Here is a 25550-nt window from a genome sequence, read left to right on the forward strand (position 1 = left end):
GAGAAAAAACTATTCATCATGAAAAAGTTGAAATATAAGAAAACGACATCATTTAGCTGGTGAGCAATTTAAGCTAATATGAGCCCCTAGTTTAAAATATTTTAAGGCAATAGAAGAAACTAAATATTATCAGTATCTATTTATTCTTAAACAAGAGAAATTAAGTGATAAAAAAAGTTTCAAATTTAAACAATGGTTTTTTTTTTTTAAATTATGTTTAATATTGGACAATATATTATCTCGCAATGAGACAATGAAATAAGTACATCAATTTAAGTTGATATGTACTTAAATAAAAATTCAGAAAGTTCAATGTTTATAGTTCACAGGATACAAAGAGGGAAATGTTTAATTAATTCATATCTGGTTACAAGATTGAATTAATAGATAATATTTATAAATAAACATTTATATGTTTATATGGGTGATTGACCCATACATGTACTTGTAAATAGCTGCTGGTATATAATCAGGTTAACTTTTACAAAGGGCTGCAAGCTTTTGAAAACCATCTTGAAAAAGATAAATTTGCCAATCAGTTGCTTTTTGGAAATAACGGAGTTGGTCAGTGGCTGATCAAGATCTTTTCATAAGGGACTGACTGCCTGCCTAAGAGAGGTTCTTCTATAGTCATGCTTCAGTGATTCCCAAAGTAATCGACTAAATTTTCTCCACAAAAAAAAGGGGGGGGGGGGGGGGGGGGAACCCCTGAAAAATCTTCTGCTAGTGCTGTGAGGGATTTATTGTCATCTAATTTTAAGTTCATTATTTCTAGATGAAAAACAATTCAAGCTGATGAATAAACATGTGAGAAAGAAAATAAGATTGACTCTTTTACTCTTTTAGAACTTTGCATATGAAAAATGATAATATTTAAACCATAATGAAAGCCAAAAGTTAGAGATTTTGTGACTTTTTGACAAAATCTGGTTTTAAAATGAATAGTTAATACCTGTAAGGGTCAGCTGAAGGGAGTAAGGTTTTCATATTTTCTGAACAAGTTAAAAATTTATCAATTGAAAATTCAGAATTGTAAAGGGTATGTTATAAATTGTGAGTGACAAAGCACTTGGACAGTCCTGGGCTGATGATACCATAAGGACTAACTGTTCACAAGCAGAGGTATTCTTCAAATACTAGAAAATTGAAATTACACTTTAGATTTGAGGACTTTTCTGATTCCTGAAGTAACACACGCACATTGAATTCTGCGACTACAAATACTTGAGCTAAATGACAGTAGGGGGACCTAAACAGAATATATAGCCAAACCATGCAAGAATCATCCATAAAAGTTAATACACCTGCTTTACCATCAATTCATAAATATAGGAATACCTGTTGTTAAGGTATTCTTGTTTTGATTTTTTTTTTGCTGAAATTTAAAAAAATAATTGTATTAATTTGAAGAAACATGAATATTACACCCCTTCTTTATCCTTTACATGTGTTAAACAGCGATATTAAACAGGAAACGAGTGGGAGGGAGAAATTGTTTTACACACAGTTATTTGTTCTATATGTAAGTTATAATGAGTTAATGAAGCATAGCAAAGTTTGTGGGGGTTTGATCAAATTCCAATCAAGTGGAACATTGTCAGATTTGTTAGTAATTATATATATAAAGTTATAGGAATATTGTTATTTCCCAAACAAATTTTGGAGACTTGATTTGGATTTTATGGCTGTCATGATGTATGTATACTTTATAATGTTTCCTTGTTTACTTTGATTGATTTAATTGTTATCTTGTGCTCCTTGAAATGTTAAATTTAGCAAATACTTGACCAAATATATTTTCAGACATAATGCATTTAATTGTCTCTTTAGTCTTGAAGTCATTTTTGCTGTTGCACAAAATTTATTAGAAAAAAAATTGTGTTGGATAAGATTAAATTTTTGCATTGTTTTCATCCTTTGTTCTTGCTGTGACTGAATTATCACATGTTGATGCTAAAACCTCCCAGCTGATAAAGTATTGTACATGTATGATAAACAAGTTATTCTTGATGTCTGTTGGTGGCATTTTTTTAATGTGTATGTGACGTTCATTTATAGTTCACAATTGTCATTTCTTATGTCGGATAATTATTTTCGTAACAATCTTTGCAAAGAAATGTTTCTTATGAACTTGGATTTCCAATGCAATGATTGTTAAGAAATTTAAAAAACTTAAAAATTATGCAATAAATATTTTTGTTAAAAAAAAATAAACATATCATCTGTGATGATTTACAATTATTTTGATATGTGGTTTTACATTGACAAGTCCTTTACTACAATAACACTTGTGATAGGCCAGCATAAAACATGCTAACATGCATAACCTGTTTATAACATTTCACATCTGGTATGGGTCTTTTGTTATATGTTTACTACATATGATACTGAAGGTCATTCCCTAAATTGTGTATAAAGATGTTATACAAATATTAATTCGGAGATGCATATAGCCTCAGGTGGAAACTTTTTGATTTTAACGAATTTAATGTCTGCCATATATCTCTGCACAATACATATTAAAAGTTCAAAGTTGACATCAATAACTTCAAGTCCTTATTAAACATGTACACTTTTTATACATTTTGCAGGAAAAAATAAAATGAAAAATATAACATTGATTACATCTACATTTTTATATTGTCTACTATTGTATTGTTAAAATATGTTTACTGATCAAATGGATTTAAAATGTTATACTGCATTAATAATTTTCAGAAAAGATAAAAATCAAATATTTAAATTGTTATCTTTTAAAAAAGAATTCATGATTATTTGATTTGCTGAAAAAGCAATTAAATATACTAGTTATCAAAATTGGAATGTTTTTGGAAAAATCTTATGCAAGAAGTATTTATTTTATACATGTGTATTATCTAAATACTTTAAATAAAGATTTTATGAGAGTTTTATTGTCAAGGAAAAATGCCATAATTTTGGTAGTCTATTGAATAAAACATTAACTTTGATTGTAAATTTAAAATTGTATAAATCATTTCCTTAATTCACAGTAATTAATATCACAATTTGTTTTATTTTGTTACAGCAAGCAATATTAGTAACTAATGAAGAAAGTGAACCATTGTCATCTTGGTTTGTGAGTTACTTCCCTTACATAGCTGCAGCTTGTTGTGTATGCATCATACTGATGACAACAGTGCTGGTAAGTCAATATAAAAATCTTGGTTTGTGAGTTACTTCCCTTATATAGCTGCAGCTTGTTGTGTATGCATCATACTGATGACAACAGTGCTGGTAAGTCAATATAAAAATCTTGGTTTGTGAGTTACTTCCCTTATATAGCTGCAGCTTGTTGTGTATGCATCATACTGATGACAACAGTGCTGGTAAGTCATTATCAAAATCTTGGTTTGTGAGTTACTTCCCTTATATAGCTGCAGCTTGTTGTGTATGCATCATACTGATGACAACAGTGCTGGTAAGTCAATATAAAAATCTTGGTTTGTGAGTTACTTCCCTTATATAGCTGCAGCTTGTTGTGTATGCATCATACTTATGACAACAGTGCTGGTAAGTCAATATAAAAATCTTGGTTTGTGAGTTACTTCCCTTATATAGCTGCAGCTTGTTGTGTATGCATCATACTTATGACAACAGTGCTGGTAAGTCAATATAAAAATCTTGGTTTGTGAGTTACTTCCCTTATATAGCTGCAGCTTGTTGTGTATGCATCATACTTATGACAATAGTGCTGTAAAGTCAATATAAAAATCTTGTTTTGTGAGTTACTTCCCTTACATAGCTGCAGCTTGTTGTGTATTCATCATACTAACGACAACAGTGCTGGTAAGTCATTATAGAATCTTGGTTTGTGAGTTACTTCCCTTACATAGCTGCAGCTTGTTGTGTATGCATCATACTTATGACAACAGTGCTGGTAAGTCAATATAAAAATCTTGGTTTGTGAGTTACTTCCCTTACAATATTGCAGTTTGTTGTGTATGCATCATATGGATGACAACAGTGCTGGGAAGTCATTATAAAAATTAAGGAGTATGAATGTCAATGAGACAACTATCTATCATTAAAGTAAAAATGAAGTGAATTTAAGTGATTAGAGGCAGCCTTTAACAATAAGAAAAGCCCATTCTGTATACTGTAAATTCAGAAATTATTGCAATGTTTTTATTATTGCAAAAAAAGCAACAAAGTTACAATTCAAATTGCAATAACTTAAAATGGCATTTTGAAATTTTTTATTTGAATAACACAGAATTTTTCTCAATATCGCAAAATTTAAAATCCCACTTTTGTATAAAATGACAAAATGCAATAATGAATGCACGCAATAATTTCTGAATTAACAGTAGTTGATTTTAAAAGGCCCAGACATGAATTTACAGTAAAATTACTATGAGACTGTATTATCAGTAGAAGAAAACAAAAATCTATACGAGGTTAGATTGAGGCACAAAATTAGATTTATTCAATGTTTATTTTGAATTTATTCATTTAGGTTAGCGTGAATAAGGAACCTTTTTATAAAAGAGTTCTGTCAAAGGTTTTTGGGTATTTTTCACTGCATTACAATTACCTATTTATCAAAAAGAGTGGATTCTGTGCAATTTATGGTTCCCCCTAATAAAAGTCTTGGAAAGCATATAGTCACTATCTGTTCAGCTGTGCAGCCAATTTTCTGTATTCAATGTGTAAATTCAAAACATTTCCATTTGCATTATACTATCAAAATTACAAACAAGCTTGACATATTTCTGTATTAACAATTGATTAGCAATATTATTATGGTTCTCCATACCTGGCAGATTAGTAAGGGTCTGTGGAACAATGTCCAATTTGTTCATGGAGGAGGCTCTATAAAGGTTTAAATGTCCCACTCCAGTTATAGGGGCTTTATGTTTTTGGGTCTGTGCATCCATTTGTTCATCCTTCTGTCCCACTTCAGGTTAAAGTTTTTCATCAAGGTAGTTTTTGATGAAGTTGACAGTCCAATCAACTCGAAACCATGTACATATGTTTCCTATGATATGATCTTTCTAATTATAACGCCAAATTACAGTTTGACTCCCAATTTCATTTTAAAATGAATATAGAAAATGATAAGTGTGTTTGGGATATCTGTGTACTATGGACACATTCTTGTTTTCTGTAAATTGATACTCTGGAAAATTGTGGTAACAACTTTGTCATTTAGATACCTGACTTTTTATTATCTTTGGACTATATAATAATAATAGTCCTTTCTGAATTTTGAGTCATTATTTTAGGATGACCACTTGATTATCCCTTAAAAGTTTGCAACATATATATACAGGTGAAAAATTTGCATTAAAAGAACATGGTTTTCTTTGTCCTTCCAAGCATACGTACTACTATAAAAAAAAAATATAATGCAAGACAGACCATATATGTATGGCATTTATTTGAAAATACTTGAAATAAATGTGCAACTTGTTGAGCATCTGTTGACTTCTCTACTTTTCCACTAGTTTTGTCTGTTTTTGTGGTTCAGCTATAATAACCATGCTTTGTGTTTAATCTTGAGATATTTCACAAAAATCCTTCGACATCGATATCAAATTTTGAATTTTACTACAATGTAATGTTACAAAATTGTTTATAGGTATACTGCTGCTGCTGTAAAAAGAAGAAAGAACCTGAAAATGACAAAGGATCACAGAAACTGCAACAGATTTATTTTCCTTCAGTCAAACCTGACATGAAAGATCCCAAAATGATACAACCTGGAGGCAGTCCCCTCTACACACCACCAGGGTCAATTACTCCAGTACAGACCCCAACTGGTCGAATCAAGGCTAAAGGACTCTTAGAAAGGTGGGTTTTAGTTGCTTAATGTAGACATCACAAAAATGTTGCCTTTACTAGAAGTCCAATTTTAAATTGGGACTGTTAAGTGTTAGAAAGGTATATTTTAATCCTATTTAAAGATCACCAAAGGATATATGTTACAAATTTTGTAACTTTACTTTAATCTGCTAGTGAAGGCTCAGGTAAAATAGGAGTCTTAACAAATTTCTAGGTTTTTGTTGTTAATTTTTCCATACATTTATATAAAAATTAATATATCTTTGATATGACATTACAGAAAATGTTTAAAGAGAATCTAAGTAGATTATCTAATGGCCATCATTATTCGTTTTGAACAACACTTATTGTATAAAATATGTAAAATATTTATTTCTTAATTTTTATGTTTAGGCGAGGATCCAATGCTTCCTTAACCATTGACTTGAATGCTTCACCTGAAAGTGGTCGTTGGGATGGAACTCCACCCAAAGAAAGGTAGATAAATTGGGTTTACAGGATACATTTTTACATCGATAGTCTACCGTAAATTTACAGCTGCAAAATATCAATAGATAAAATGAAATATATGAAGACATTGAGCAAAATCACAAGAAGTTTATTTTGGAAAAAAATATTAATAAATCAATGTAAATAGGAAGATGTGGTATGAGTGTCAATGAAACAACTCTCCATCCATGAAGTCACAAGTCAAAGCTTTTTCCCATGCAGCCTTGGCTCACATGGAACAGCAAGCTATAAAGGGCCCCAAAATGACTAGAGTAACACAATTCAAACAGGAAAACCAACAGTCTAATCTATTTAAAAAACAAGAAACAAGCAAAACCTATGAATCACATCAACAAACGACAACCACTGAACAACAGTTAACTGACTTAGGATATATGCTTCCAAATGCAGCCGGTTTCAATGCATGCTGTTCTGGAAATGTTATTTCTGAATTTATAGTATTCACTTATTTTAGGATAGTCAGTGTGAAAAGATAGACTGTAAGAAAAGAAGTCATCTTTATGCTAGACTTAAATCATTTGTACGTTACATACTAAACTACTTTTGTTACAGTTATATTTTATTTCAGTACTGGAGTAGAGTATTTAATGACTGCTGGTCATAGACTTAGCAGACAAGATTTGAAAAATGCTGTCCGAAATAACAGAGCTTTGCATCAAGAATTCTGGGTAATTTTTTCTGCACATTCATCTATCTGGTCTTGTATTTAAATAGTTTTCAAAAAGAGAACACAAAACTGAAACAAACAGTCAGAGAAATTTGAGTATAGCATTTACAAATTACAGTACAAAACTGATAATTCTTAAAAGTTTTCTTATGAATGTATAACAACATTAACAAAAATCGACAGAACAGAATTTATCCTACTACACAAACCTTTAATATTTGTCTTGCCCCATTGGGAAAGGCTAAACCTGACTTGATTATATACAGCTATTTTGTTAGTCTGTAAAAAAATATTTTAAAATTCTTTTTTTTTTATAGGAAATCTTCACAAACCACCCAGAGAAGGTCTCTGTTGCTGGTTCTGGTATGAAAAACAGATACAGAAGTATTATACCAAGTAAGAACTGCTTCCTGTCATCTAAGCAATGTAGTGCTATATTATAATATAAATTGTATAAAAAAAAGATAACCAACTGAATCACAAAATTATGTCAAATATGTATGAAATTTGGTGAATATTATATTATCATAGATACTAATAAGTGATTGATTCATATTTGGAAGATTATTTATGACCATTTGTACAACATTTGTGTCACATGATTTTGTATAATCCATTTAATTAGTTCTAATATCAGAAGTTCATTAATGATTACTTAAGAACTCTTTATAAAGTAGGATCTTTTGTGATTACCTTTATCACCTTATTACCAGCCGTTAAGTACACAGTACGTTCAACATTCACTGTTGAGGCATTTATGACTGTCACAAATTGTGTTTTGTAGAAGAGCACATTTTTGGGGAAAGACGGCTTCAAGCCGTCAATCCCCTATGGGGTTGACCAGAGTGACACTCCCTCACATCATTCATTTTGTTTTTATATATGTTATAATGTGGAAAACCCCCCAACAAACCTTACTTAGATTGAAGAGAAGGAGACCCAGAAATAAATAGTTTGACTTTAAACACTTTTTTACACATTTCCCTTCTGTTTCTCACGAAACTATCGTATCTTGAACTCTCCTTTACACTATTTACGTTTATTTTACAATCCGGAAAAATTAGTATGACGAGATATTCTAAATATATCCAACCTACATTGTATTTTATAGTGACGTCATTCTTGGAAGAAGCAGGGATATCCTTCACAAGTTCACTGGTTATTTAAATCAATCTTAGAGATCGTGCACTAATAACAAATTGGTATTTGTTAAATCTAAACATAATATTGTTTACTGTAGATGATTTAAACATCAACATGCAATACTTTAATTTGTAGGTCAATAACTTTCAAAATAAACAAAGATCGTGGGGTTACATGAGACAGGGGAAAGAAACGATTTTATTACTTTTTTCGGGTCTCACTAATTAGAGACAAAAAGCGTCAAGAAGCGACAAGAAGCGTCAAAAAGACTATTTAGCGACAAGAAAAAAAAATTCTTATTGTCGCTTCTTGTCGCTAAAATTCTTCTTGTCGCTAATTAGTGAGACCACTTTTTTCTGTAAAAATTCTGAGAATCTTCCTCCAATTCAGGAGCACCTCAATTGATGAGTTATCCACTAAAATAAAAGTTAATGTTTTTAAACACTTCAAATGTGACATTTCATTGGATAAGTAGTCTTCTATTAAAACTAAATGTTTGTGTACCTACATAATCATTGTAATGGTAAAAAAATAAATAATAAAAATTTGCATTTTGTAGTTTTAACATATTTATTATTTACAAATATTTCAAAATTAAGATTTGGAAACAAGCTTCACACAGTTTACATCACTCTTAATGTTTTTTTTTTTATAAGTACCTGTTTCCCTGTGATGAGAGTTGTAACTCGGAATTTTAACAATGGAAATTTAAAACTGAATAGATTTTTCAGTCCACACTTTTTAAAGAAAAAACTTAAAAATCCAAGAGTACTGTCACAAAAAATGGAAAATGGCCCTAGCCTGCAGTTCAGTGATACACAATCAAGATTTCAAAAAATATTGTAGTTGTTGTGAAATGACAGAATTCAGTTGAGTTTTAGATAATTAGCTATCAACGTTAATCAAATGTTTAGATTTAGAAGATGCAAATTGGTCCAAATTGAATCCTAAACTACAATGTAAGGAAATGAAATTACATAAACAACAATTGATTTCAATATTGTCAACCTTTCTACATGTTCTAGCTGTTCTCTTTTTCATTCTTCATATGAAAACTATCAAAAGATACCCCCCCCCCCCTTTTCCAAAAACATAATTAAATAGAAACAAGGGCCGTCTTTCCCCTCAGAGCTATTCAGCTCTTTGATTAACACTTTTGTATTAGATTATAACATGTGTTTTGTAGATGATATTTGTGTTTTATGACCATGTCCTCTGTTTTGTAGATGAACACAGTAGAGTTATATTACCTGACAGTGAATGGGATCCACTCTCATCATATATCAATGCAAATTATATTAGGGTAAGATGACATACTTTGTACTGCTTAATCCCTCTTCTCTACATTATCTTAATCTATAGAAAATGAGGTAGGTTGTCATTGTATATTAGAACTACCTTTATCAGAAAAGAGAAGTTGCATTTCAATGCATGCTGACCATTATTAATTAACTCCACACAGAAAACAAGTGATAGGATGTTTTAATGCATGACTTAAAATTCCTACTGATTTGATAAATTCACAGGAATAGAAGCACGGTCAAGTACTAGTGACTTTGATTTAATTAGCAATTGTCAGTGTCAAGTTTTCTGCTGAAGTTAGGTTGATGGGAACTACTTGTGATAGATCAATAATATTGTGTAATTGAATTAATTAGCAATTTTCTATGTTCAGTTTTCTGCTGAACTAAGATTGATAGAAACTGCTTACAATAGACAAAGATATATTCTATAAAGTAACATTACTGTACATCTCAGTTTGTGGACCATTTTGAGGCCCTGCCCACTACAACATGGTCAAACGACCATCAGATTGTCTTTTTCTGACGTTTGTGCCAACATTCTTCTGTGTCAACAGCTTATTCCTTTTTTCAGGGATATGAATGTGAACCACACACCTACATTGCTACGCAAGGCCCAATGTTATGTTATTTTTTCTCTCTTTTAGGGAAATGAATGTGAACCACACACCTACATTGCTACACAAGGCCCAATGTTATGTTATTTTTTTTTCTCTTTTAGGGATATGAATGTGAACCACACACCTACATTGCTACACAAGGCCCAATGTTATGTTATTTTTTCTGTCTTTTAGGGATATGAATGTGAAGCACACACCTACATTGCTACACAAGGCCCAATTTTATGTTATTTTTTCTCTCTTTTAGGGATATGAATGTGAACCACACACCTACATTGCTACACAAGGCCCAATGTTATGTTATTTTTTCTCTCTTTTAGGGATATGAATGTGAACCACACACCTACATTGCTACACAAGGCCCAATGTTATGTTATTTTTTCTGTCTTTTAGGGATATGAATGTGAACCACACACCTACATTGCTACACAAGGCCCAATGTTATGTTATTTTTTCTCTCTTTTAGGGATATGAATGTGAACCACACACCTACATTGCTACACAAGGCCCAATGTCACATACCATTGTAGATTTCTGGAGGATGATTTGGTATGAAAAGTCACCAATCATAGTCATGATTACAAAACTTAAAGAAAATAATAATGTAAGTACAAATAAATAACTATGATAAAAACATTATAAAGATGTATTCAGGTTTTGTACAGTTGAAACATTTCAGGAGCAGCCATCATAAGTTAGGCAGATTGATTGTTTAAAAATGCAATTCCTGAAGTTGTTTGCCCAAGTGTGAATATGTTTTTAGAGCCTTGATATTTTCCTGCAATTGCCTGGGATTATGACCAAGTCTACTTTGCTTTGATAGTGAGCTAGGATACCAGTAAATTTCTTGCTTTGATAGTGAGCTAGGATACCAGTACATTTCTTGCTTTGGTAGTGAGCTAGGATACCAGTAAATTTCTGGCTTGTACTTAATTTACTGTTGATTTTTATACGACCGCAAATTTTGAAAAAATTTTCGTCGTATATTGCTATCACGTTGGCGTCGGCGTCGTCGTCGGCGTCGGCGTCGTCGTCGGCGTCGTCGTCGTCGTCGTCGTCCGGCGTCCGAATACTTTTAGTTTTCGCACTCTAACTTTAGTAAAAGTGAATAGAAATCTATGAAATTTTAACACAAGGTTTATGACCATAAAAGGAAGGTTGGTATTGATTTTGGGAGTTTTGGTCCCAACATTTTAGGAATAAGGGGCCAAAAAGGGCCCAAATAAGCATTTTCTTGGTTTTCGCACCATAACTTTAGTTTAAGTTAATAGAAATCTATGAAATTTTGACACAAGGTTTATGACCACAAAAGAAAGATTGGGATTGATTTTGGGAGTTTTGGTTTCAATAGTTTAGGAATAAGGGGCCAATAAAGGGCCCAAATAAGCATTTTTCTTGGTTTTTGCACAATAACCTTAGGTTAAGTAAATAGAAATCTATGAAATTTAAACACAATGTTTATGACCACAAAAGGAAGGTTGGTATTGATTTTGGGAGTTTAAGACCCAACAGTTTAGGAATTAGGGGCCAAAAAGGGACCCAAATAAGCATTTTTCTTGGTTTTCGCACTATAATGTTAGTATAAGTAAATACAAATCTATGAAATTTAAACACAAGGCTTATGACCATAAAAGGAAGGTTGGTATTGATTTTGAGAGTTTTGGTCCCAACAGTTTAGGAAAAAGGGGCCCAAAGGGTCCAAAATTAAACTTTGTTTGATTTCATCAAAATTGAATAATTGGGGTTCTTTGATATGCCGAATCTAACTGTATATGTAGATTCTCAACTTTTGGTCCCGTTTTCAAATTGGTCTACATTAAGGTCCAAAGGGTCCAAAATTAAACTTAGTTTGATTTTGACAAAAAATGAATCGGTTGGGTTCTTTGATATGTTGAATCTAAAAATGTACTTAGATTCTTGATTATTGAAGTTTTTTGGTCCAGTTTTCAAATTGGTCTACATTAAGGTCCAAAGGGTCCAAAATTAAACTTTGTTTGATTTCATCAAAAATTGAATCCTTGGGGTTCTTTGATATGCCAAATCTAACTGTGTATGTAGATTCTTCATTTTTGGTCCTGTTTTCAAATTTCAAATTCTACATTAAAGTCCAAAGGGTCCAAAATTAAACTAAGTTTGATTTTAACAAAAATTGAATTCTTGGGCCTCTTTGATATGCTGAATCTAAACATGTACTTAGATTTTTGATTATGGGCCCAGTTTTCAAGTTGGTCCAAATCAGGATCTAAAATTATTATATTAAGTATTGTGCAATAGCAAGTCTTTTCAATTGCACAGTATTGTGCAATGGCAAGAAATATCTAATTGCACAATATTGTGAAATAGCAAATTTTTTTTTAATTAGAGTTATCTTTCTTTGTCCAGAATAGTAAGCAAGAAATATCCTATTGCACAATATTGTGCAATAGCAAGAATTTTTTTTAATTGGAGTTATCTTTCTTTGTCCAGAATCAACTTAAATCTTTGTTATATACAATATACAATGTATATACACTTTTTACTACCAACTGATAAATTTAAATAATCTTTACCATTCAGTGATAACAAGCAGTTTTTTTACATCTTAATATTTTATGATGTATTTAAATGAGTAGTTATTGTTGCAAACTCCATTAGAAATTTGAATTGATATCAGTTTTGAAAAAGGGAAACGGGGATGTGAAAAAAAGGGGGGGGGGTTAAATTTTTCTCATTTCAGATTTCATAAATAAAAAGAAAATTTCTTCAAACATTTTTTTGAGAGGATTAATATTCAACAGCATAGTGATTTGCTCAAAGGCAAAAAAAACCTTTTAAGTTCATTAGACCACATTCATTCTGTGTCAGAAACCTATGCTGTGTCAACTATTTAATTTTAGATTTAAAAAGTTTGAAGAAGAAATCTTTAATTGATTTGTAAAATCTTGGCATTTGTTTTGTGTAAAAAAAACCATGTAATGTCAAAAATTTGATCACAATCCAAATTCAGAGCTGTGTCATGCTTGAATGTTTTGTCCATACTTGCCCCAACTGTTCAGGGTTCGACCTCTGCGGTCGTATAAAGCTGCGCCCTGCGGAGCACCTGGTTATTATTTATTGGATATCAATTTCCGTGGATTTCTTGGGTAAAGGTAAACAACAAATTGAAATGTATGATTTTTTCTGTAGGTTTGTATGCAGACTTTAGTAGAACCACAAAATTAAAAAAATCTTTGAAAAAGACAGTATTTTCTCAATCTTGCAAGAATGAATAAAAAAATGTTCTTTTTATTAAACTGATATTGAATATTATGTTTTAAACAAACAATTCATAGTCATTGTATGTAGATGGATTGAAGTATAAACAGTTGCTGAATGACATGCAAAAAGTTAGAAATATTACCCGGATAGTTTGCAATCAATTAAATTTGAAAAATACTGGTAACTGTGTGATATCTTATGTTGTTTTATATGTGTAGATTAAATGCGAGAACTATTTACCCGAGGACAATAGTTCCTGTACATTTGGTGATATTGAAGTAAAGGTTGAGAAAGTGAAAGTAAAGCAGGGATACACAGTTAGATATTTATCATTAAAGGTAGGTTGATTCTTTAAAGTTGTAAGAGAGTAAAAAAATCTTAAAATTGTAAAATGAATAATCTTTGAAATTTCAAAACAATAGATTATTATAACAAATTTGATTTACTCTGTGAGTTACAGAGTCACACCTATTGTTACTTGAATGTACCAAATAGAAACTGAAAAATACACAGTACAATAATTTATTCTTTTCTAAATTAATTGTCAAAAGTGCTACGGTTGAATGACATATCTCATAAAAATTAGCTGCATTCTCTTTGCTGTTTGGTGGGAAATTTTGTGAGAGTTTCATTTTTGCTCACTTTACTATACAAATAAATTGTAAAATTTCACTTGGGTAAATTTGAGGGCATACAGTTCAATACAGGGCAGAAAATGACTTTGCTAACAAAAATAATTTTTTCGCATATTTATGTGAAATAACTGATTGTTCTATTTTAGTGTGATGGAGAAATGCAATATTTACATAACATAACTGATTGTTCATTTTAGTGTGATAAAGAAATTATTCATGTATTACATTGCTGGTTGTTTTATTTCAGTGTGATGGAGAAATTATACATGTATTACATTACTGGTACACAGCATGGCCTGATCATAAACCACCACAGTCAGCTAAAATGCTGTTAGAACTTGTTAAAGATGTAGAAAATAAAAGATTAAAATTACAACCCAGTAAAGGACCAGTTGTGGTACATTGTAGGTAAGGGATAGTTACAGTTTTGGTAGAAATATCATGGTGTATTGACTTTTACATACATTCACTATTTTAAAATGTAAAGACCTGTAATTTAATCAAATCTGAAAACCATACAGGCCGAAACACGACAGCCAAAACTGTGTAAGGAAAATTTTATAAATGGATCTGATGACCAGTGGCTTAATTTGTTAAATATAATTGTTTTTTAGAACTAAATTTAGAAGATGTATGGTCTAGTCTACTTGGGAGAGATCTGTTTGCGCCAAAAATGCGTCCTTTTGTGTCACAACTTTTTTCTCCCATGCTACGTTTGCGCCACATGTTTTAAAATTACATGGTATCATTTGCACCAAAAATAAACCTATGATTGCGCCAATTAGAAGAAAAATGACTTCCAGACTCCTTTATTCGGACTTGGAACCGGCAGTTTACATGGCAAATGTTTCCTTTTCTGAAACATATCTTCTTCTTGCTGCTGCTGCATGGGTACTTCCCAATTTAATGTATGTAGTAGCTTGTAACTTCACTTTATTGTCAAAAAACACAAATATTGAAGGTTAAAATGCATAAAACAGTTCATAATAATTCCTAATACTAGTAATAATAAAGCCCATACGCATGGTGAACTAAGCACTGTGTCATCAACATATTGTGGTTAAAACATAATGAGCAAACGCTTATATTTTCTTCTCTATTGGCATATCTTTATTAAATATTCAGCGAAGCAATAAGTTTTATTCTCTCTCAGAACATTGACTGTCTAATGCATTTTAAGTAATTTCTCTCCAGATGGGCATCTTCATGGTGAAATATCTCCAAACATATGATACTTTTTAAGCCAAAAATAAGAATAAATAGATATTAATCATCAATATTTATGATAGATATGTGTACAGGTAAATTGGCTCAAATGAGTTCTAAATATTGGCGAAATTGATACATTTGGAAAACAAAATTTGGCGCAAATGAAACCCCTGAAAAACAGTAATCGGCGCAAAAGAACTGCTGCCCTCTACTTGTTAATGTTGGATCAAATTTTCAACAATATTAAGCATATCCCATGACAAACTTCACTTATTAGACAGTTGATATATTGTTTTATTTCTGCATAGTGAAAAGATTTTTTTACAGTTGTGTTCAGAAATATATGTCATATATATATATGTGAAAAGTGAGCCTTGTTATTTTTTATTAGATATCAAGCATATATTTCTTATGCAAATTGAAAAACTTCATGAATAGCTTATGTTGACTATGTTTTGTAGTGCTGGCATAGGAAGAACAGGATGTTTTATAGCTATAACCGTTGGAATGAGACAACTTAAGGAAGAACACTCTGTAGATATACTGGGTATTGTCTGTCATATGAGAATAGATCGGTAAGTCAAACTGAACTTAGTCTATTGCATAGAATTGATAGATAATCAAAACTTGATATATTAAAGAACAAGGAGAAGTGGCAGAATTGTCGACAAGAGAACTTTTTATAAATGACTTGGATAAAAAATAGACCAGTCCTTGTTTAGCAATCAACAATGAGGAAAACCCATACTGTAAAGGCAGTTATAAAAGGCCACATATAGTCTGTCACATGAGAATTGATTTGTGAGTTTTAATTTGGTAAAGTTTGTTACAAAAGAATTGATGGTCAAATTAATCTGGGTAAAGTCTGTACAAATGAGAATATATGGGAAATTTGTTCTGGATATAGTCTGTCATATTAGTATTGAATGGTGAGTGTCGTTCACATGATAATAGATAGATATGTTGTACTGGGTATATAATTTTGAATGAGAATGTATATGTGAAATACATTGGGTAAAGTGTTAACATGAGAGTTGATGGGTATAACTAAATGAAAAATAATATTCATATTTATAAGTTCTGAAGATTTTTTTATAGGCAGTTTCAGATAGTTAAATGTACACGTTATCATTGAGTTTTGGTTTTCATTGTAGAGGTGGGACAATTCAGACACATGAACAATATGAGTTTATACACCAGGCCTTATGTGAATATGAAAAAGAATTAGCTGAACCAGAGCAGACAACAGTGAATGGTTTCCCTGGTGATTAACAACAGATCAGCAGTCAGACATCATACACATCACACAATCTAAATACTTATTTTAGTTCATCAAGGTCAACAACATAGAATGTTTAAATGGCACAATGTTATGTTTTGAAAATTCTATCTTTAAGTTTATATGAAAATTTCAAAGAAGTTTGAAACTGGTTTTGTTTGAAAGATAACTACAGTATGCAACATCACTAAATATAAGCCTTGCTTAAACATCTAGAAGTTTTGTATACAAACATTTTGTTATTTTATATTATTTTGCATATCAATAGGTTGAAATGACTATAAAGGCAGGTTATAGGACAGTGACTGATAAGAATTTAGTGCAATTGATAGTAACTTATTACCTCGTTTTGTTCACCTAAAAGTGAATGGTATTTTAAGTGAGATTATTTTGAGGCCCCACCTACAATAGTAGAGGGATATTTTGTTTTCTGGTCTTTGCGTCTATCAATGCTGTATCAGGTAAAAGTTTTAGTTCAGGGTAGTTTGTGGTCACTTAGTCTGTGGTCACTTAGTTTGTGGTCACTTAGTTTGTGGTCACATCAATTTGAAACATTAAATTTACACAGTTAATTATGAACTGTTCAATAAAAAAACAAAACAAATTAGAGTGTTTCCAAACATTTTGTGGTTCACTGAACATGGAATTGTGATAGTTTGAGGGGGCATGGTGACCAATGAGCACATATTCTTGTTATGCCCCACCTACGATAGTAGAGGGTCATTATTTTTTCTGGTCTGTGCCTCCGTTCGTTCGTTCGTCCGTCTGTCTGTGCGTCCGTCTGTGCGTCCGTTCGCTTCAGGTTAAAGTTTTTGGTCAAGGTAGTTTTTGAAGAAGTTGAAGTCCAATCAACTTGAAACTTAGTACACATGTTCCCCATGATATGATCTTTCTAATTTTAATGCCAAATTATAGTTTTGACCCCCATTTCGTGGTCCACTGAACATAGAAAATGATAGTGCGAAGTTCAGGTTAAAGTTTTTGGTCAAGGTAGTTTTTGATGAAGTTAAAGTTACATCAACTTGAAACTTAGTACACATGTTCCCTATGATATGATTTTTCTAATTTTAATTCCAAATTAAAGGTTTAACCCCCATTTTCACGGTCCACTGAACATAGAAAATGATAGTGCGAGTCGGGCATCCGTGTACTATGGACACATTCTTGTTGACTATGTTATAATGGCAAAATGAGTATCACTGTTATTAAGTTTTTTAACTTGATAGAATGGATATTTATTGTCAAAGGCATCAGATGCTTGATGATATAAGATGGAAAGTATAAATTTTAAAAAAGTTGTTGATAATAAAGAGGTTGGAATTTTAGCATTTAAGTAAAGTGTTCCATTGAATTCTAACTCAATTTTAGGAGTCGATCAGGTTATATTGATATTCAACTCAATCTTGATTTTATTAAGAAAATTTCTCGGTTTAAAGAGATCAATGTTGTACCAAAAAAACTCTACTATCATGAACACGTTCATGAATTAAATATATTTTTTTTGTATATTTTTTGCAAGATGTGCTTTCAGTTATTTCCATGACTTACTTATGATTGCAAGCTTCATTAATCATGTGACCAGAAATGTGAGGTAAAAGACATCACATGTCAAACATGTGACTGTGTACATGTTTGTTAATGATACCTGTGATATGTACAGTTTTTATCCCTTTGTTTATGTGAAGAATGTGCTGTACAATATATTTGTGCTTTTGTATGCCTGTTATTAATGTTGCAATTTATAAAGATTTTTTTTCTATTTTAGAAAATCATATTACACCATTCTGTAAATGGTTTAATTTAAAACTGCAATCTGTTTTATTTTTGTTGTCATTGTTGAAGAGATACTTCCAATTTGTTTGAACATTTCCTTAAGGACCTATTATTTTGAAAAAGACATAGTTGAATTAAGGGAAATAAAATTTTAAACTAGATGATAAATTATCACATTGAAAATCTAGCAAATAATCTATTTTCATTTATGAGAAAATGTGTTTGAAAGTTATAAAATATGTATTCCACACTTGAATTTGATTTTGTGTAAAAGCCTTCAGATTTATAAATATTTGATGGTATAATTCTTACATGTAACATGTTGTAAATATTCATAAACTTCATTCAACCAATACTATAGTGCTAATATTACATGTTTCTTGTGTCTATTTATACTATTATTATATATTTCTATAATGTACTACATTTTGTAATAGTTTAAAATTCACAGAGTGCGCTGATCCTTTGAGTACATTTGAAAATATGTTATTAAAGGGGCACTAGCTGTCAAATTCATTGTAACCGATTTGACTCAAATTCTCATATTTGGTTTATAACAATGTAAAACATTTATCCAAACTATCAAAAGTCTAAAATAAACAGTTTACAGAGCATGGGGTAGATAATATATAGGTTCATTTCGTGTGTATTTTAGTCCAGACGCCATCTAATTAACTATCGATTTGACCTCAGATGACCATATAAGCGATGTAAACAAAAATAAAGATACGAATAGATTAAACCAACACGCGCAATTGCATTTTTATAGGTCTGTTTGATTTTATTTTATAGATTAAAAATAGATGTTTCTCATTGTTTTTAACCATATAAGAATGATTTTATGTACATCGAATTAGTAATCAAATGATTTACCGTAGTTTCACTTTCATTGTTGACATTCTTTTTCTTTAAATAACCAGTACACGTACAATGCATGCGTTGTCAATCTCTAGCTACGGGTTAACTTGAAGTTCACATGAATACCGGTTAGAATGATGATGACGTTTTCACTTGCAAGTGAATCAGTCAAAAATTATGTTTAATCGCTTATTTCAACAAAATTAAAGGAAATTGATTGCTAAAAGCAAATTCTTATTTCATTATTCCAATTTGATTAATGGTTGATCTAAAAAAAAATCATACTTTATTTTTTTATATATATCGTAGCTAGTGCCCCTTTAAAGGCAAGGAGTGCTTTGTCTGATCTAAACAAGGCTATTTCTTACACTTATTTAAAATAAACTCACTATAGATACCAGCATTAAATTTTGTATCCGCTGTATGATTTATAGGTTAAATTGGGGTACTCTAAGACAAAGCATCTTATTTGTTGCTTTAAGTAATTTCATTTTTATACGACCCCAAAAAAATTTGGGATCATATAATGGTATGATGACGTCGTCGTCGTCGTCCGAAGACACATTGGTTTCCGGATAATAACTTTAGTTTAAGTAAATGGATCTTCATGAAATTTTTTCAGAAGGTTCAATACCACAAAATGAAGGTTGGGATTGATTTTGGGGATGATGGTCCTAACCAATTAGGAATTAGGGGCATTTTTCTAGTTTCAGGATAATAACTTGTGTAGAAATTTCAATTGCTCTGAAATCATACCACAATGTTTAAAACCACAAGTAGAAGGTTTTGATTGACTTTAGGGGTTATGGGGCCAAAGTTTAGAAATAAGGGGCCAAAAAGAAGCATGTTTCTAGTTTCCAAACAATCATGTGTTTAAGTGTATTGATCTCTCTGAAATTGTACTACAAGGTTCAATACTGCAATGGAAAGTATGGGATTGAGTTTAAGGGTTATTGCTCCAAGGGGGTTTCAAAAAGTTTGGGGGGAGGGGCTTCCTTTTTTTTTCAAAAATTTTCAAATTTTGAATTTTGAAAAGTTTCAAGAAGAAATCTTCAATTGCACAGTATTGTGCAATAGATTTGTTAGATCTTTGACCACATTATTTTTGTAACAAAAACCCCTATATTATGTCAAAAATTTGATCACAATCCAAAATCAGACAGAATCAAGCTTGAATATTGTGACCAAATTTGCCCCAACTGTTCAGGGTTCAACCACTGGGGTCGTATAAAGCTGCACCCTGCGGTGCACCTGGTTATTCATGAAATCTTCAATCTGGTCTTCCCCATAGTCTTTTTGAATAAATGACTAAAAAATGTCAAAACCATCTGTGACCAACATTTCCTTACCAGACTGATGTAATTTTTAAATTAATTTAAATTATTTGCTACTTAGATTTAATTTTATGTCAGTGAATTATTTTAATATCAGACTAAACTCAATTTCAGCTATTTAATATTAATATTTTGTAACAATTTGTTATGTAGATATTAGTAGTTTCCTATCAAGATTATTTATTGAATACTTTCAGATGAAAATTATTTTGTGAAACTTCATTCAAAAGAATTGTTGATTTGCTTTATAACGCTCAGATATGGTTTAATGGAATGGTTTACTTGGTAAGTCACTGCATTTAACAAACAGCCAAAGAAAGGCATAGACATAAAAGTTGGACAAACAATATTGTTTTAATTAAATATTGAGATTTGTGGTCTATTTATTTATATTTATTATAATGTTCATGATGAACGCTCTAAATTTCATCGTATTATATATATACTGGAATCTCCACGCTCATTAGTTGATCTGAAAATCATTCCATGATAATCACATTTATACTACAAGCTGGTCTTGTAGCTCGTTGTATTTTTAGTTTGATCTCTTTAACGGCCCTGATGAAGTCATATCTCAGTTATTATATAATTTTTGCTGCTTTAACCATATCAATAACCGATTCAAGATCAGAAAGCCCAAAAAACCTGCAGATATTTGAATTGATTTTGGACATATAAAATTGTAAAACAGTTTTTTTCCCACCTATATAACCTAAATTTATAAAAAAAAAAATCAAGGAAACAAAAAACTGCATCTTTCTCCCTTTAAATATGTGATGTACATTTAAAAACACTATTTCAAGCAAATTGAATTAGAATGTGCTATTAGGACATCAATAAAAAGAACCTTCAAACAAGTTAAATTAGATTTCAATATCAAGATTAGATATTAATTATAAGGATGAAGATTTCAAAGGCCAGAACTTTAACTTGTATCAGGGATTTACATCATTATCTAGTCTAAACTATTATTTTTCATTCTATAATTTCATCTGTAGAATAGCTCATCTGACCATTGAATGTTTATTTAGATATGATGCCATACACAGTTGAGAGTTATTGTTAAATGTAGAGTACTACTAGTATTGAAATTCCTATGTCCTGAATTTACACACAAGAATCTCGTAAAATGTTCCTACTTTCATTTTGAAAGCTTGACTTCCTTTACATTTTAAACATTGATTTTGTATTTACTGTTTAAAAATTATGGCTATTTTCTGGAAGCTTTTGTAAAACAATTTGCATATTTTAATGTTACAGTTCATCTTCTGTCTTGTTTAATCTTAGTATAAAACTTATACCCTACACAAAGTAATGTCATTGTTTTTTTCCTGTATCTGTAAGAAAGATTGATGTATGTGCATTCCAAATTTGCTTTCAGACCAATATTTTCTTTCTAGTATTTCTTGTTCGATTTTCCCTTAAAGGTTTTGCATTTATTTCAAATGCTTAATGCACTAATTGAAATTTAAAGATATATATTCCTTTTGAAATTATTATTAATTCTCACCCTGTTTTGTATTGCTGATAAGGACAGATATTCCTGTCTTGCCAAACCGCCTGGGTAAAAACACATATCTGCATTTTTCTATCAACATTTGAAGGGTTTTGAATTCAACTTGTTCATTACAATATTAATGCAAATTAAAAATAAATCAACTGCTAGACATCCTTTGGTAAGGAGTTTTACACTTAGTCTTACCTTAACAATTGTTATCTTCTGATCTGTAAGTTTATATTTTACCAAATCTAGATTGTTGATACAGTTGATATGTCAGCTATACCTCTTTTATAAGTCGATTTATTACTGAATCAAAGTTTAGCTACATTTTGATATAATTTAATGCCTTTATGTTTGTAAGCTTTAAATATGTATAATTAATCATCAAAGGAATAATACAGTGAAGTGAAAGCAAAACATTTAATATTAGATACCCGTCTTAATTTTTTTATGGTACTTATTTTTCTGATATTTAAACTGTAACTATAGAAAAGTGATCGTCAAGGCTGACTGATTATAAAAATGATTTTGACAATCATGTGATATTGAAAAGTAGGTAAAAGTTCAATTTACATTTATTTTTAAAAAGTTTGAGTTGTCAGTGTTTTTTTTCCTTCTTTAATCTTTATAAGATGTGCTTATAGAAAACAAAAGCAATCAATTATATTTAAATTCCTCTTATATATATGATTTATTCAAATAATTTTTTTTAAATTGTTACTTTATGGTAAGTATATAGCAGCTGACAGTATTGAAACTAAATGTATTGATGTAGTTTACTTAAAAACTAGACTTTCCATCATAAAAGAATCTTTGAGAATCGATCACTGTATCATTCCTTTGTACATCCCTGTGATACCGGAGTTGGTACTACATCATTTACACCTTACTGTTGTATTGTATTGTTGTTATTTTGTGCAATAAAATAACCTCTCATTTAATAGTGTTTTGTTCTATTATAATTGAAAAGTTGAAGCCAATAGAATATCTTTATAGGAGAGTCTACACTAATTTGTTTATTTATCACAAACTTGATGATTTATTTGAAGATATTGAACACATGATGCCCATAGAATATAACTAAAAGGTTTGCCTCATGTCATGATTTTTTCCTCGAAATTGACACAGATTGATAAAGCCAAACAAACTTCATCATTTCAACTTCCTATATTGCGGCAGTAACACATCCTCTGCCCCATCATATTGTTTTTATACGACCGCAAATTTTGAAAAAATTTTCGTCGTATATTGCTATCATGTTGGCGTCTGCGTCGTCGTCGTCGTCGTCGTCGTCGTCCGGCGTCCGAATACTTTTAGTTTTCGCACTCTAACTTTAGTAAAAGTGAATAGAAATCTATGAAATTTTAACACAAGGTTTATGACCATAAAAGGAAGGTTGGTATTGATTTTGGGAGTTTTGGTCCCAACATTTTAGGAATAAGGGGCCAAAAAGGGCCCAAATAAGCATTTTCTTGGTTTTCACACCATAACTTTAGTTTAAGTTAATAGAAATCTATGAAATTTTGACACAAGGTTTATGACCACAAAAGAAAGATTGGGATTGATTTTGGGAGTTTTGGTTTCAATAGTTTAGGAATAAGGGGCCAATAAAGGGCCCAAATAAGCATTTTTCTTGGTTTTTGCACAATAACCTTAGGTTAAGTAAATGGAAATCTATGAAATTTAAACACAATGTTTATGACCACAAAAGGAAGGTTGGTATTTATTTTGGGAGTTTAGGACCCAACAGATTAGGAATTAGGGGCCAAAAAGGGACCCAAATAAGCATTTTTCTTGGTTTTCGCACTATAATGTTAGTATAAGTAGATACAAATCTATGAAATTTAAACACAAGGCTTATGACCATAATAGGAAGGTTGGTATTGATTTTGGGAGTTTTGGTCCCAACAGTTTAGGAAAAAGGGGCCCAAAGGGTCCAAAATTAAACTTTGTTTGATTTCATCAAAATTGAATAATTGGGGTTCTTTGATATGCCGAATCTAACTGTATATGTAGATTCTCAACTTTTGGTCCCGTTTTCAAATTGGTCTACATTAAGGTCCAAAGGGTCCAAAATTAAACTTAGTTTGATTTTGACAAAAAATGAATCGGTTGGGTTCTTTGATATGTTGAATCTAAAAATGTACTTAGATTCTTGATTATTGAAGTTTTTTTGGTCCAGTTTTCAAATTGGTCTACATTAAGGTCCAAAGGGTCCAAAATTAAACTTTGTTTGATTTCATCAAAAATTGAATCCTTGGGGTTCTTTGATATGCCAAATCTAACTGTGTATGTAGATTCTTCATTTTTGGTCCTGTTTTCAAATTTCAAATTCTACATTAAAGTCCAAAGGGTCCAAAATTAAACTAAGTTTGATTTTAACAAAAATTGAATTCTTGGGCCTCTTTGATATGCTGAATCTAAACATGTACTTAGATTTTTGATTATGGGCCCAGTTTTCAAGTTGGTCCAAATCAGGATCTAAAATTATTATATTAAGTATTGTGCAATAGCAAGTCTTTTCAATTGCACAGTATTGTGCAATGGCAAGAAATATCTAATTGCACAATATTGTGAAATAGCAAATTTTTTTTTAATTAGAGTTATCTTTCTTTGTCCAGAATAGTAAGCAAGAAATATCCTATTTGTGCAATAGCAAGAATTTTTTTTAATTGGAGTTATCTTTCTTTGTCCAGAATCAACTTAAATCTTTGTTATATACAATATACAATGTATATACACTTTTTACTACCAACTGATAAATTTAAATAATCTTTACCATTCAGTGATAACAAGCAGTTTTTTTACATCTTAATATTTTATGATGTATTTAAATGAGTAGTTATTGTTGCAAACTCCATTAGAAATTTGAATTGATATCAGTTTTGAAAAAGGGAAACGGGGATGTGAAAAAAAAGGAGGGGGGGTTAAATTTTTCTCATTTCAGATTTCATAAATAAAAAGAAAATTTCTTCAAACATTTTTTTGAGAGGATTAATATTCAACAGCATAGTGATTTGCTCAAAGGCAAAAAAAACCTTTTAAGTTCATTAGACCACATTCATTCTGTGTCAGAAACCTATGCTGTGTCAACTATTTAATTTTAGATTTAAAAAGTTTGAAGAAGAAATCTTTAATTGATTTGTAAAATCTTGGCATTTGTTTTGTGTAAAAAAAAACCATGTAATGTCAAAAATTTGATCACAATCCAAATTCAGAGCTGTATCATGCTTGAATGTTTTGTCCATACTTGCCCCAACTGTTCAGGGTTCGACCTCTGCGGTCGTATAAAGCTGCGCCCTGCGGAGCACCTGGTTGGTCCTGTTTTCAAATTTCAAATTCTACATTAAAGTCCAAAGGGTCCAAAATTAAACTAAGTTTGATTTTAACAAAAATTGAATTCTTGGGCCTCTTTGATATGCTGAATCTAAACATGTACTTAGATTTTTGATTATGGGCCCAGTTTTCAAGTTGGTCCAAATCAGGATCTAAAATTATTATATTAAGTATTGTGCAATAGCAAGTCTTTTCAATTGCACAGTATTGTGCAATGGCAAGAAATATCTAATTGCACAATATTGTGAAATAGCAAATTTTTTTTTAATTAGAGTTATCTTTCTTTGTCCAGAATAGTAAGCAAGAAATATCCTATTTGTGCAATAGCAAGAATTTTTTTTA

The 25550-nt window shown here is 30.9% G+C and overlaps 1 protein-coding gene across 2 annotated transcripts in view; it reads left to right on the forward strand.

Annotated features, from left to right (window-relative positions):
- LOC139481476 (tyrosine-protein phosphatase non-receptor type 5-like) overlaps positions 1-22813 on the forward strand; it is a 45965-nt gene extending 23152 nt beyond the window's left edge. For both annotated transcript variants that reach the window (XM_071264842.1, XM_071264843.1), the window contains 12 exons: positions 3047-3163; positions 5603-5814; positions 6199-6282; positions 6884-6983; positions 7300-7378; positions 9352-9428; positions 10513-10650; positions 13502-13621; positions 14166-14326; positions 15589-15702; positions 16282-18676; positions 19364-22813. In XM_071264842.1, coding sequence (XP_071120943.1) covers positions 3047-3163; positions 5603-5814; positions 6199-6282; positions 6884-6983; positions 7300-7378; positions 9352-9428; positions 10513-10650; positions 13502-13621; positions 14166-14326; positions 15589-15702; positions 16282-16399 — 1320 coding nt within the window. In that variant the 3' untranslated portion in view covers positions 16400-18676; positions 19364-22813. The remainder of the gene's footprint in view (positions 1-3046; positions 3164-5602; positions 5815-6198; positions 6283-6883; positions 6984-7299; positions 7379-9351; positions 9429-10512; positions 10651-13501; positions 13622-14165; positions 14327-15588; positions 15703-16281; positions 18677-19363) is intronic.
- Positions 22814-25550: the final 2737 nt, after the last annotated feature.

Source organism: Mytilus edulis, chromosome 7, assembly GCF_963676685.1.
Source record: "Mytilus edulis chromosome 7, xbMytEdul2.2, whole genome shotgun sequence".
Taxonomy (NCBI): domain Eukaryota; kingdom Metazoa; phylum Mollusca; class Bivalvia; order Mytilida; family Mytilidae; genus Mytilus; species Mytilus edulis.